The sequence below is a fragment of the Panthera leo genome, chromosome F2 (genome assembly GCF_018350215.1).
Source record: "Panthera leo isolate Ple1 chromosome F2, P.leo_Ple1_pat1.1, whole genome shotgun sequence".
NCBI classification, from domain to species: domain Eukaryota; kingdom Metazoa; phylum Chordata; class Mammalia; order Carnivora; family Felidae; genus Panthera; species Panthera leo.
The window spans coordinates 48,060,877-48,075,458 of record NC_056695.1 but is presented as its reverse complement, the minus strand read 5'-3'; the positions used below and the strand labels follow the sequence as shown (position 1 = coordinate 48,075,458).

The 14,582-nt window shown below is 36.6% G+C and overlaps 1 protein-coding gene across 6 annotated transcripts in view; it reads left to right on the top strand.

The window, feature by feature from the left end:
• Window positions 1-14,582, top strand: part of UBR5 (ubiquitin protein ligase E3 component n-recognin 5) — a 137,248-nt gene that overhangs the window by 82,067 nt on the left and 40,599 nt on the right. For 5 of the 6 annotated variants that reach the window (XM_042923393.1, XM_042923396.1, XM_042923395.1 and 2 more), the window contains exons 21-28: window positions 2,108-2,318; window positions 3,489-3,615; window positions 7,619-7,770; window positions 8,198-8,293; window positions 8,619-8,742; window positions 12,065-12,162; window positions 13,373-13,521; window positions 14,040-14,131. In XM_042923393.1, the coding sequence (XP_042779327.1) occupies window positions 2,108-2,318; window positions 3,489-3,615; window positions 7,619-7,770; window positions 8,198-8,293; window positions 8,619-8,742; window positions 12,065-12,162; window positions 13,373-13,521; window positions 14,040-14,131 (1,049 nt within the window). The remainder of the gene's footprint in view (window positions 1-2,107; window positions 2,319-3,488; window positions 3,616-7,618; window positions 7,771-8,197; window positions 8,294-8,618; window positions 8,743-12,064; window positions 12,163-13,372; window positions 13,522-14,039; window positions 14,132-14,582) is intronic. The other variant, XM_042923397.1, reaches the window with a different exon arrangement.

Genomic DNA, 14,582 nt, shown 5'->3' with positions numbered 1-14,582 from the left:
AATCCAGATTTTTAATTCTTAAAAAATGAGAATATCTGGTAACATTGGGCCACCATAAAGCCATTAGCGTGTCCCCTTTAGAGGCTGTATGTGGTCTCTCCAATTTATTGCAGTTCCTGATACTTAATTGCTTGGAGTCTAAATGTTGCCATTTATTTATGATGCAGTTTATGTTATCTTTTTACCCCCAGCCTCCTCCGCTCATTTGTATTACTTCAGATGCATCTGTAGGCATTTGGTTCTGTGACCCCTGCACTCTGTCAGCATCTCAAGGGTAAAGATAAAATGTGTCATCATCCCATGGGTAGGGGTAAAGTGTGCCATCATTTATCTTTGTACCTCAGCGAGCAGGGCTTGGTGCACAGTAGACCTGTAAGAAATATTTTACTGAACTCTCTCTGCCTTTTGGCTGTAAGAATAAGTGACAAATACAATATATAGTGATGCAGAGTAAACTCTTTTGCTTCTAACACAGTCATTGTGGTATTGATAACTCTCAGGGTGAGAGCCCGTATAAAGCAGGTTGGAGATAAGGGTTCCCTGTAGCTACTTCCAACCGAATGACTGATTGGCTGCTTGAAAACATTTTATGTCACAGAGTATGCAGCAGAATATCTTGACTTTATTTACTTTCAAAAGTAGTGTGCTTTTTATTCTTGGGAGAGACTTTGACATATTCTCTTAGCATATTAATTACTGCATATATGTCACTGGACTTGGGCAAGTTTAATCTTGTGTGTCCCACCTCATACTTTTGAATTGGAGCTTACCACGTATGGGGTCACCTCAGAGTCTTAGTGCGCAATCAAAATAGCCTATCTCAGGTACTAAAATGTGGCAAATACTGGAAATAGTTTAACTGTATTTTTTGTCTTGCCTCCACCCCTTACCCACCCTTCCATACACTTTGGGGGAGGGATGGGATATTTAAGTACTTTGGGAGAGAAGTGGCAAGTTGTTCAAACGCACCTTTCTTCTTCCCTTTGTATTCCCGAACACTCTTTTCCCAGTTCTTAATTCTAGTTGAAATTTACAAGTTCATCTGTAGTCCAAAACTAAAGCTTTATATTTAGTCCAATAAGTGTCCCTTAACTATAGCGTTACATTCTGAAAGAAGTACATTTGAACTCCTTGATATGTTCATGCTGTGTCTTAGTCTGTTCAGGTTGCTATAGACTGGCTTATAAACAACAGAAATTTCTCACAGTTCTGGAGGCTCGAAGTCCAAGATCAAGGCGTGGGCAGATTTGGTGTCCGGTGAGGGCCCACTTATTGTTTCATAGACAGCCATGTATTCTCATATGGTGGGAGGGGAAAACACTGGTTTTTTTCAGCCCCCATTAAAGGTATTAATCCCATTCATGAAGACCCCACCCTTGTGACTTAATCATTTTGGAAAGGTCCCACCTCCACACACCATCACATTGGGGAATAGGCTTCAACATACGAATTTTGGGGGCCGTAAATATTCAGTCTATAGCATGCTGTTTCTCATGTAATTAATGACATGTTCTATAAATTATTAATGCTACCATGTCTTTGACAATGAAGTTACATTAGTTGTAACCTCTGAGGGATTGCACCTGTCGTGGTTTCTGGGGGAGTTGAAGGTATTGGTTTTTACGTACTGCAGTGTAATACAACGTTTATGAGCATGAGGGGGTATGCGTAAGCCTGTATAAAATACACAGAATGTATACCCTTTGCTTAATTGGTTAATAGTACTAATAGGGTTCTAATTTGATAATTACATAAGAAATAATATAGACCAGGTGTTGGCAAAATGACCTGCTGGCCAGATCCAGCCACTCCCATTCATTTGTGTATCGTGTATAGTGGCTTTCCCACCATAGCCGCAGAGTTGAGTTAGTTGCAAAAGCTGAAAATATTTACTGGTCCTTTACAGAAAATTTATACACCCTTCTCTATTCCTGTGAATTGTACATTCTGCTTAAAGGGCACCCTTAATTTTAACTCCTTTGGCAGGCAGGCTACCTGAAATTGTCTCTCCTTACTTGCAGAGCTGATTATATTATTATGTTTTTTTACATGTGTGATGTGCTATTCAAATTCATTGAAGTTTTTTTCGTAATTTGTCTGAGCACAGAAACAAACCTTAATGCAGCACATCCTACGCTGTGACTATGAGGCCTGTCGACAATATCTCATGAATCTTGAGCAAGCGGTTGTTTTAGAGCAGAATCTGCAGATGCTACAGACGTTCATCAGCCACAGATGTGATGGAAACCGAAATATTTTGCATGCTTGTGTATCAGTTTGTTTTCCAACGAGCAATAAGGAAACTAAAGAAGAAGAGGGTGAGAATAAGAACTATAACAAGGTCTTTAAAAGGAATCTTAGGCAGTTTTGGGGTGCCTGGGTGACTTGGTTAAGTATCCAACTTCGGCTCGGGTCATGATCTCACAGTTGAAGTCAGGCCCCACCTCTGGCTCTGTGCTGACAGCTCAGAGCCTGGAGCCTGTTTCGGATTCTGTGTCTGCCTCTCTCTCTGCCCCTCTCCTGCTCACACTGTCTCTCTCCTTTTCAAAAATAGATAAACATTAAAAAACTTTTAAAAACAATAAAAGGAATTTTAGGCAATTTCGAAAATATAACACTGAAAAGGAAATTACTATGAAGAATTTGTGTGTACTTTTTCTGTTTTGTAAAATCTAGGAGTTTTGACATTTCTTAGAAGGTGAAGATGCCTGTCTTACTAGGATGAGTATGTAACATAAGCAGATAAATTTTTATCCGTGTGTTTTGTTGTCTTGAGTTCTATTCTTTGATATATACAGACATCATATGCAATGCTTAAAATGAGATTTAATGATTTTATAATAGCAGATGATTTTTATTACCATGAGAATTATTTAACAAATTAAGGCAAGTTGTATTGAAGCCATCTTTATCCCAGTTTTCATAATGTAGAGGGAAAAATAACCTAGTGAGTTATGAGATGTTTTTGGAAAAATAAGGTTTTTTGCCATAAAGGTTTTAGTTGGCTACATGAAGGGGAAATCTGAAAGTCTAAAAGTGCAACTGGGTGATTCATAATGTTTTTCTTGATTTTGAATTCTGCCAGTGACATTCTGTGGCTGCATTTTTGAGTGGTGGTTTACTTCCTTATCATTAAAGGGGGATGAGTAGTATATAAACCAAGACTGAGGTACCGAATGATGGGTCTTTTTCTCCCTTGGTAGTGAAAGCTAGATTTCAGTCTACTTATGAATAATCTTATGTTTGACCTTTGGGGGTTGAAAGTTAAGGCAGAATAAGGAAATAACTCACATATTAAAAATCATAGTTAAATCTGTCTTCAGTGTCTGTTGCTCTAAGGAGGAAAAAATTAAGCTATTCATTATCTCTAGTATGTGAATTAGAGCACTAAAGTACAGAGTAGTTAGCATTTAATGGCCTATACATACTTAATCTCTTAATTATTTTTGAAGTTTAAATTAATCCTAGTTTTTTCTCTTATATTTCAGAAGCAGAGCGTTCTGAAAGAAATACATTTGCAGAAAGGCTTTCTGCTGTTGAGGCCATTGCAAATGCAATATCCGTTGTTTCAAGTAATGGCCCAGGTAATCGGGCTGGATCATCAAGTAGTCGAAGGTAATGTGATTTTTACCAGGAAAGTTTAATTGGCGGAAACAGAACCCAAGTTCAGAAAAATACATCTTTCACCTATCATTTGCATGAATTGACAGGTCCTTTTGCTTTGTTTTTATTCCTCCAAATATCACCCTGGGAAAAAGATCTGATAATATCTAATTAGATTTTAAGTGTAGAACAGTAGGACCTAGGATGCTTCAGAAACTTGAGATAATTTAGACATGTAGTTCAACCTTGATTCTTTGGATGTGTTTTAAGTTTATCACCCTTGTTTCCTAGGAAATTACTTTCTTTAGTTGGAGAACAAGTAATAACAATAATGGAAAGAATTTCAATCTTTTATTTTCAGATTACTTATTTAGATCAATTTCTCAGATGTCTTAATGATCTGGGAAGAAACAAAAGGCTGGTGTGTATTATGAATGTTTGGTATTTAAAATTTTCAGCTCTCTGGGCTGTGGGATGGACAAACCTTAATAACATTAAAAATCACTAGGTGTTTGAATAGATGAAAAATATAAAGAATTCAGGATATAGTTTTTTTTTTTTTTCTTTCCTTTCCTTTTTTTTTTTTTTTTTTCTGAAGGAAAAAGCACATGTATATTAGACACGAGAGCCAGAGTTCTTGGACACTTGACAGATCACTGACGGAAGCACTGCTCTCTGTGCTAATGATATAGGTTGTAAAGTCTACTTAAAGTGAAGAGTCTCTTTGCCTATTTTCTGTTCCATATCCAACTTTCCCTTTAAAAATGATTCTTCTAAAATTGGTACCAAGTTGATAGCTTCCCGGGTTCAAAAATATCCTGAAATGAAATTTATCAAAAACTATTTATGGGTGACCAAATTGTAATTTAAAACAGTACAAAGACCTCATATAGACGATACAAAATGGAAATTATCACCAGCTTATTTGTTTAGGACTACACTAGGCAGACAAAGTGTTTGGTCTAAAATGGAAAGCAACTTAAATTCTTCTTGAAGAAATTAGTGTCTGAATTATTTCAGGTATTTCATTTCCTCAGGGAAAATACAGGTACAGATCAAGTTGGACTCTGATATGGTTGGTCCAATGCCAGTGCTGCCATCTTTTTTTCATGTAAGGATTATTTTGAAGGCAAAGACTAAAAGGAGCTTCAAGAGTGGGTGATGTGTTGCTCACAGAAATAATTTGCAGAGTAAGCTCCTTTGAGGCATTTGCCGAAGATTTCACTGCAGTGCTCTTAACCAGTTCAAACTCAGGGCTGCCGGTTGAACAGATGAAAGCACAGGAGTCTTATTATCCACGCCGGGCAGTAGGAAGTCCACAGACTCTGCTTCATTGAAGTGAAACCCTCCTCTAGCCTACAATGGATTTTCTAGGCGATGCCCCTTGATGAGTATGCAGGCTGGGATTCATGAGCTGTAAGCTCAAAACTGATGCAATTTCAATATTGAATGGAGTACTGTTAAATGTCTTCAGATGATGATTTGACTCAGAAGTTTTGTTATGTGACTCATAGTTCCTGAGTACAAAGGGCAGATTTAGTGGAAAGCTTGATTGATGCATCTGATTGCAGGTGTATGTACTCTAGAGATTGTTAATCTGGAAGACACATGACCTTCGCTTTTTTGTCACAGTGGTATGTTTGAACATGACTGGATTCTAAGGCTTCTGTAGCATGGATATAACGTGCTTACAAAGAGGAAATTACATCATCCTTGAATTCTTCCATATTGTCAGAAAATACGATGACTCCAGGCAAGCCTATCGAAGAAATGTCAAAACTCTGAATCTTAGCAGCCAAGGTGGTATCTCCTCAGTATTGTCCTCAGCCACTGAGGATACAGGTGAATCTTCATGAATTGTGTACAACATCTTGAAGAATAATTTTCTTTTTTTTGTTTTTTGTTTTTTGTTTTTAAAGAATCTATATGAGGAGCTGGGCATTGTACTTAAAAATGTTCCCAAGACCTAATGAAGAAAAGAGGTTAAGGACAATTTTTTAAAATGACAAAGGAATGACCCCCTCATTTAATATTGAATTGACTACATCACAACAACAGAGTTGGGAGTTTGCAAGTTCAAGATGAGACTATGGTCTCCACTTATCTTCATTTTATTCTTAATCTGCTCTAAGCTAGAGGTTGGAGAATAGCCCACATATGTTTTTTGGCCTGTGCACGGTTAAATTTTTTTTTTTTTCTTTATAATTTGAATGCCTTCACATGAGCATGTATGCTTCTAGTTTGCCATTACTCCCCATTTCTTATACCTGACTGCCCTTTCCTCAATTGATACTGCCTTCCAGGCCCAGGAGGCATTGAGTTTGTGACCCTGATGTAAGCATTCTTCTTAATAGGCCCCAAACATGTATTTATTTTCAGGTTATATGCAGTGCCTCCCAGCTACTACTGATTTTTTTCTCTGTTTTGAGTAAGACACATTAGGATACCAAGTATATATATTGAGCTTAAAATTGTATAGGAACATCACAATGTGAACAGTCACCCTGGTGTGTGCTGTTAACTGGTAAGGAGACTGCCTTTCTCTGTGGGTGATGTCTTCGGACAGGGAAGTGACCTCGACTGACATAATCCCTATGTCCTGTTCCCCTCCATATTATAAAAACTCAGATATCTAAATTGGGAGAGAGAAGATCTCGATACCATAAAAGAATTACTTGTAGGTATTTTTTGATAGTGAATACTATAATAACTAATACATTATTTAAGACATTAAAATTTACTTTGCAGAATCTTCCAAAGAATGTTTCTGTTCCCAGAGGTATATCGTCATACATAAGCTTTATAAAATAGATGTGTTCTTGAAAGTAGCCTCTAAAGGAAATTTTTGTAAAAGTTTTAGAAAATTTGTCCTTTTGAAATTGAAAGTGTATCAATATGGAAAAACACATTTACCCTCGGATTACATAACAATTATAATTAGAAGATTCAAACATTAATAAAAATCTTTCTAAATTAACTTATTTGTAGACATATATATATATATATAATGCTCACCTGGTAAGGTGGTAGGTCTTTCACATCAGAGAAGTGTTGTGTCTGGGATTAAATCTGCATGGGAGAATGAAGTCCCTTATGTGTTGCCTGGCCCTTATAATTGAATTTTTAGTCTTTATTCATTTAGAAGCTCTAAAATTGTGGCTGACGGAAAGGATTTGCCTCATATGCTCTCTCTTTAATTGCTGTTAGTTCGTAATGTGTTAATTTTGTAGGCTTTGTAAGCTTTTATTCAGAGGTATAGATTTTTATACAGGTAGTTACCAGTTCCCCTAACAAGGTCTGTGTTTGTGATTATTTCCTTTTCTTTTTAGTGATGTGCACACCTGTGCAGTATTTTTTTTCCTTGTATAGCAGGAGGAAAAAAAAATCACGCCCAGACATTAACACATTTTACAAGCTCCAGTTGCATTAAATTCCTTGGGATACAAATTGTACTGTTAAAAAAAACTCCTTTTTTTTTTTTTTTTTTTTTTCTTGGGTATAAAAAATAAATCTAAATTGGTCTTTGTTTTAAAACTACTCACTGTGTGGACATTAGTTTAATTGTTTTTGAGATCACAGCAAAGGGATTTTATTTAGTGGGCTAACAATATCGGTTTTGTGCTACTTAGTATGTTTGCTGATGTCTATTATTAAACTTAATTCTCACCGATTATAAACAGGGGACAGAAATTTTTTTGTCTTAATGTTCAGCTGTTCATTTACCTTAATGTATGAAAGATTATTTTCTAGTCTTCACCGTAAGTTTTGTTCCCTGTGCTTAAGTTTGTGTGGGAGCTTAATATAGTGGTTTTAGTGCTGAACTGGGTACTAGGTGCCCCCAGTTTCATTTCTATCCCTCACTGACTTTGTGATTCCAGAATTGGCATTTGTACTTCACTTCCCTTGCCTGGAGTATTTGCTTATAGAACAAACTTTGATCTCAGATGAGTTCTGTACACCTTTTCATTACATTTAGCCATGGTAGTGAGCTCTGATTTTGTCCATGTTCTTCTAGTTTGAGGTTACGGGAAATGATGAGACGTTCGTTGAGAGCAGCTGGTTTGGGTAGACATGAAGCTGGAGCTTCATCCAGTGACCACCAGGATCCAGTTTCACCCCCCATAGCTCCCCCTAGTTGGGTTCCTGACCCTCCTGCGATGGATCCTGGTAAGATCTGTTATTTTATTTAGTGTTTAGCAAAAAAACAAGGTCCTGAGAGAAAGGAGATGGAACACTTGAATGGGATATTTAGAAATCTGAAGTATTTAAAAGTAGCATAATGAGTAAATTGTAACCAGTTTAGTTGCAAAGATTTGGTTTAAGGGGTTTATACCTTAAAAATTAAAATTCTAGAAGCTGTTTTATTGAGATAATATATTTCCCACACTGGCAAGAAGCTAACTAGTAATACATCATAACAAATCAGTAATTCAGAGGATTCCTTCTCTTATAATTTGGAAAACAAGTTCCCACTTAAACCTCTGTCTGATTTGACCTTTGGCTTGCAGAGAAAAGCCTTAAGGCCAGTTAAGAGAAAATGTTAGGGATATGTTGCCTATAATGATGTACATCCTGCTGTTCTGTTTACTGAAAGATGGTGACATTGATTTTATCCTGGCCCCTGCTGTGGGATCTCTTACCACAGCAGCGACTGGCACCGGTCAAGGACCAAGCACCTCCACCATTCCAGGTGAGAATCCGTACTATTTTATCTGCCTGGGCATTTGGGTTTCTACAAAGCCACACTTTATCTCAACGAGACTTACCTTGGCTTGAAAAACATCTAATTCTCTGAATTAGATCTTCATATGTCAGTGAGGTTGTAGTGTTGTAAAATCAGTTGGGAGTTGTAAAATGTGTTGTGTTTAAATTCTGTATAATGAAATTAGCAGTTTATTGCTAATACTAGAATATTTTTCTGTTGGCTTATTTAATGGTTCTTTGTTAATGTTATTTCAGAATATTCTTTTCACTCTTGTTTACTCTTGTTACCAAATGGATTTGCTTAATTACAGGTCCTTCCACAGAGCCATCTGTAGTAGAATCCAAGGATCGGAAGGCCAATGCTCATTTTATATTAAAATTGTTATGTGACAGTGTTGTTCTGCAGCCCTATTTACGAGAACTCCTCTCTGCCAAGTAAGAAGTTTAATATACTTTTTTTAACGAATTTTTTTCTTCGATCTTTATTTATTTTTGAGACAGAGAGCGTGAGAGTGGGGAAAGGACAGAGAGAGAAGGAGACACAGAATCTGAAGCAGGTTCCAGGCTCTAAGCTGTCAGCACAGAGCCAGATGCGGGATTTGAATATACAAACTGTGAGGTCATGACCTGAGCCAAAGTCTGCCGCTTAACCGACTGAGCCACCCAGGCGCCCCTAATATGCTTTTGATATGAAGATCTAGCTTAGCTCCTTTCACTGTTTAAGTTGATGTTGCAATGTATGGGCAACAGTTATCTTATGTGAATTTAAACTAATTGATCAGAATCTAGCATTTATTCCTTCTGTAATTAACTAAGCTCCCTTCAATGAAAGACTCCAGTATAATACAGTGTACACTAAATGAATACAAACCAATTTTACATAAGTTTGATCAGGAGGTGTGTGTGTGTGTGTTAAAAAATCACAGCATAGCTATTCTCCAATGTGAATTCATAAATTCCATCACTGTCACCTGGAGAACTTAAAAAATTTTACAGATTCTTCCCCAAACTTTGCAGCAAAAGTATGACTCAGTAGGTCTGGGATGGGGCCTGGAATCTGTATGCTAAAACTCTGTGGATGATTCTGATGGTTTCTTTGGAAATCTTTTTGGACTTGCAAAATCACGATGAGATTATGCAGTTTTTGATAAGTATTATGTGATAAGTGCTCACTAACCGTTGACAGAGTATAGCTCTGCTTTCAGCATGATTGTTTATGTTCCTTTACAAATTCATAACAATAAGCATTTTTATAAAAGTTAGCTCTTATCTGTGCCAAAGGATTAACTCTTCCAATTCTAGCAATAGCTGTCTGGAGTAGGTAATACTATCCCCATTTTATATTTGAAGAAATGGTCTTAGAGATTAATTAACCCACTCAGGGTCACAAAACTAGTGAGTGACTGGAATTCCAACCGTGGTCCATGTCTTAATTCCAGAACTGAGACTCCCAGGCATCACCCTTAAGCAACCTCTCCATATTTAAGTACAAGAAGGTGTTTTGAGTTTTTTATTATTAAGGGCAAGGAGATTTTTGTTTAAGCCTTATTGACCTTAGGCCATAATGAACATAATTTGTGAACTTACTACTTGAATGAAGGCTGCCCCCGCTAGTAAAATAAGTCACTGACTTGGAAATAAGTTATTATTACAGAAGAAGCTTACTAATTTATTAGTGGTTTGAGGCATAGGTAAAAATGGTATATATGCCAATATATTCTTTCTGTTTCAGAAAGGTATGTCTTTCTATTTTTATTTCCTCACTTGAATTTTTGGTGTTTTTTAAGGGTATTATCAATTCGTTCAGTCATTTGGTGTTGTCTCAAAATTCATTGAATGTTCTTACTTCCTTTCTCTCTATTTTTAATCCATTTTGCATTTCTGCAGTGTGTTTCTAGTTCACCAGTTATTTTAGTGCCCTTTCAATAGTAGTTGCTTTCCCCCAACCCCTTTTCTGAGAAAATACATGAACTATTTGGAAAACACTGAATACATCGTTCTATTAATAAGCTGGTACTGTTGATGACAGCTTTGAAACAAATTAGAGGAAAGGCAAAGTTCTTTTGCCCTTTAGTTAATAAGCATAGGCATTCTCAAATTGGTCATTTGTTTCCTTTTTTATATTACAAATACAGGAGAATTTCCTGGAGTTGCTAATAAAATTTTCCAAGGGGTATAACTGGAAATTGGTTACCATACAGATGACCCAGTTGAGAAAGGTTCTTGGCTTTAATTGTATTTGGCAATATATAAAGTATTAGGAGAATACTTCAGAGCATTGAATCTTAATTTGAGAGCATGCCTGTGATGGTGATGCGTGTGTGTGTGTGTGTGTGTGTGTATGTGTGTGTGTGTGTATGTGTATGTGTGTGTGCGCGATGAGGATGAAGGATTGTTAAAAAATAACATTATTTCCAATTTAAGCATTCCGTACCCCCCTTCCTCCCAACTCCCTCCAATCCTAGGTGTGGGTGGTTGGAGTTTGCTTTAATAACATAAGCTAAAGAAAGTAAATTTTGGTAAAATCCTCCTGGCTAGTAAAGATGTAGAGGATTTTATTCTCAGCTGGCTCATTCTTATCTGAGCAGGGAGATAGTATGAAGCTGGGGGAATAGGTAGGGAGAAGAGTGAGCAACAACATAAAAATGGAGAAGTATAAATACTTAAGGAAACAGTGATGCATCTGATTAGAAGTGGAGGATTAGAAGAGAACAATAGCCACTGAATCTGAAGAAGTAGGTTAAAGCCACCACTTTGGTCTCTATTCTTTGGGCTTGAATCCTCAGATGGCTTTGGTTAGACTATAATAGTATCACAGTGGGTTTATAAGAATAATAATGTGATGGTGGCATAAAAAAAGGAGTAAAATAGGTAAGAGTAGAGACTGGAGTTGAGGCTTTGTTTTTTTATGTCTACCTGTTGCCTTTAGTATATGTGTTACAATAAACTGAACTGGAAAATGGAAAAAAGGGATTAGATGCAAGAGCAAAAAATTGAGTTAGAAAGGGGACTTCATGAAGAATCCAGATTTTTTGTCTTAGTTCCCAGGAACAGTGATGCTGTTGGCCGACATAGGTAGAGAGTGGGTTTGGGGAGAAAGGTGATTTTAGTTGTTAGACATTTTGAAAGTGCAGTATCACTGGGAAATCCTAAGTAGACTTACCAAGTAAGCAAGTGTAGATATTTGAACTGTGTTATCATCATAGAAGTGGTAGTTGCTTTGGTGGATCAGAGAGAGAGAGGCACAGGTGGTTGAGGACTAAATTTGGGGAATTGCAAAGGATCCAGGAGGGAATAGAAATTCAGTGAAGAATATTGAAGGTACATTTTTAAGAGAAAATACATAAAAATAGCTAACATTTATTGAGTACATTTTATTTGCTAAGCAAATGAAAATCTTTTAAGTAACAATTGGCTTAATCCTCATCACAATTGTATGAGATAGAGCCTGTTATCATCACCACATCTAGAAAATATTAGTCTGACTCTAGAGCCCCTGCTGATTTATTCTTTAATGTCACTAAGACCAAGAAAGGAGAGCATGGTTGAGAGAGACAAGGATTCTTAGAGAGGGGCTTCCTTTTTTACATGTGGTAATAGGAGACTAGAAAATACCACCAGGGATTTCCTTTGAGTGGTAGGACGTTATTTAATACAACAAAACGACTTTTTTGCTTCATCTTGAACATTTCTTTTATAATGAAGAAAGGAAATATTTAAAAATTAATATTTTTATGCATAATTTTTCTCATTTTAGGGACGCAAGAGGGATGACCCCATTTATGTCAGCTGTAAGTGGCCGAGCTTATCCAGCTGCAATTACCATCTTAGAAACAGCCCAGAAAATTGCAAAAGGTAATTTATTACAAGTCCTAAAAGAGTTGTTTATTTTTTAATTTGAAAAGATTCTTTTCTACATTTATTATACAATTAATCAAACCTAATTTTTGCATGATGAAATAATTGAGTAGAAGCTATCAAGATAATTCTTTTGTGTATTTGTGTGTGTAAAATTCATGTTTGTACCTTTTTCAAGTATATTGTATTTTCGAACTTTCCACCAAAAAACAGCTGGTATAAGTTTTTAAATTAAAAAAAATGCATGATGGGTAACGTAATGACTTTCTTTTTAATGTTTATTTATTTTGAGAGAGAGAATGGGGAGTTAGGGGAGGGGCAGAGAGAAGGAAAGAGAATCCCACATGGGCTCTGTGCTGTTAGTATAGAGCCCAGTACAGGGCTTGCTCTCCTGAACCGTGACATGACCTGAGCCAAAATCAAGAGTCAGGTGCTTAAACCAGCTGAGCGACCCAGGTGTCCCATGACTGATCTTTTGAAAATAAAGACGGGTTACTGATAGAACCTGCCAGCGGTTAACTGTTGATCATGATACAAATTTATGGAAATAATAGGCCAGATTTCTTATTGTTCTTCCTTCTGACTTGGAATTCTTGCTTAATAGAAAGCAGTAAGGAATATCAGTTCCTACACCCAGCCTTTAGAAGACTCTAAAATTTATGTGATTGTCTATAATTTATTAAATAGAGCTAGAACTTGAATCTTAACTGCATAACATAGAGCTGTGTATTCAGCTGAGGTGTGGTGTATTGTTGTCACGTGGTTATGATATAATTACAGTTTGCTTTATTTTGCACCAGAACTGACTGGATTTCCTTGCATGTTGACTTGTGTATCAGTTTTGGGTTTTTTTTTTTAACGTATATTTATTTTTGAGAGAGCAAGAGAGAGCGTGCGCGAGTGCATGGGGGAGGAGCAGAGAGAGGGAGACAGAATCCGAAGCAGGCTCCATCCTCTGAGCTGTCAGCACAAGAGCCTGATGCGGGGCTTGAACTCAGTAACCAGGAGATCATGACCCGAGCCGGAGTCAGATGCCCAACCAACTGAGCCACTCAGGCACCCTGTATTTCAGTTTTTAAAATTAATATATAGTAGTTTTGATTTATACTGTGTAAATGTTAGAGCTTTTGCATTTGAGTAAAGCAGTAGCTGATTGTGATTAAGGCCTATCTTGGTATGTGAACTATTGTGTTCTTAATCTTTTTAGCTGAAGTATCCTCGAGTGAAAAAGAGGAAGATGTATTTATGGGAATGGTTTGCCCATCAGGTACCAACCCTGATGACTCACCCTTATATGTGTTATGTTGTAATGATACCTGCAGTTTTACATGGACAGGAGCAGAGCACATTAACCAGGTAGGCCGTTTTAGACTTCTTTGTATTTATGCTGTCTTCAGGTATTCTTTTCTTTTTTCCCCTTTCACCATTACTAGCATTACAGTTCTATAGTTCTTAGCTCTGGAATTGTGAGTCTGATATTTCTTTTTATTCTGAGTTATAAAATTCTCCAAAGAAAAATAATTTTTATTCCCAAATAAGTGAGGCAAAGGAGATGATCATTAAATTAGTTATTAGATATCACGAAAATTAGAAATCTTCACGCAGTAGCATAATTTGATTCACAGCTCCTGACACAGATTTTATAGCTATAGCACCTTTTTGGGGGTGGTGATAGGAATTATTTTTGCCCTACTGATAAATATTTGATTTCCATTCGTTGTACCTCCAGTGCTGTACCCGTTTATGATTCTGTTTCCATAGCACATTAGCTTTGCTCTGCTTTCATGGTGATGGACTTCAGAAAATACTAGAAATAATTAAGCTAATGAAATGTACATTATATTCTTCTAAGAAATAAACCCTTCTAATTGTAGGATATTTTTGAGTGTCGAACTTGTGGCTTGCTGGAGTCACTCTGTTGTTGTACAGAATGTGCAAGAGTCTGTCATAAAGGTCATGATTGCAAGTGAGTACAGTTCTAGTTTTCTTTAATTATATAAACTGCTTAGATTCATATTGCTGTATTAAAATAATCTGTACCAAGATAATGTTTTATTTCATTTTTCAGGAAGCATAAGGTTTTCTCAAGTTGTTCTCTTTAAGCCAGTTTATTTATTAAAATGTGGTTCTTGATTTAAAGTGTACTTTGAAATGTTGTTCATTTGCTTTTGTCTATATTCTCTCTCCAGAGTCTCAGTCTATAGTAGGGTCTCCTAGCAGGAGATCATAACAGGTATTAAGTGAAAAATGGTGAATGTTTGGCCTGTGCTTTATTTACTTCTTAAAGTGAATGTAATAACCTTTCATCCAGCAATAGAGTTACCATGGCTAGTGTGTTAATTTTCACAGACTTAAGAAGCAATAAAATACTCCAGCATGAACATTTGCAGTGCCTTAGAGTCTCAGCAGGGATATCA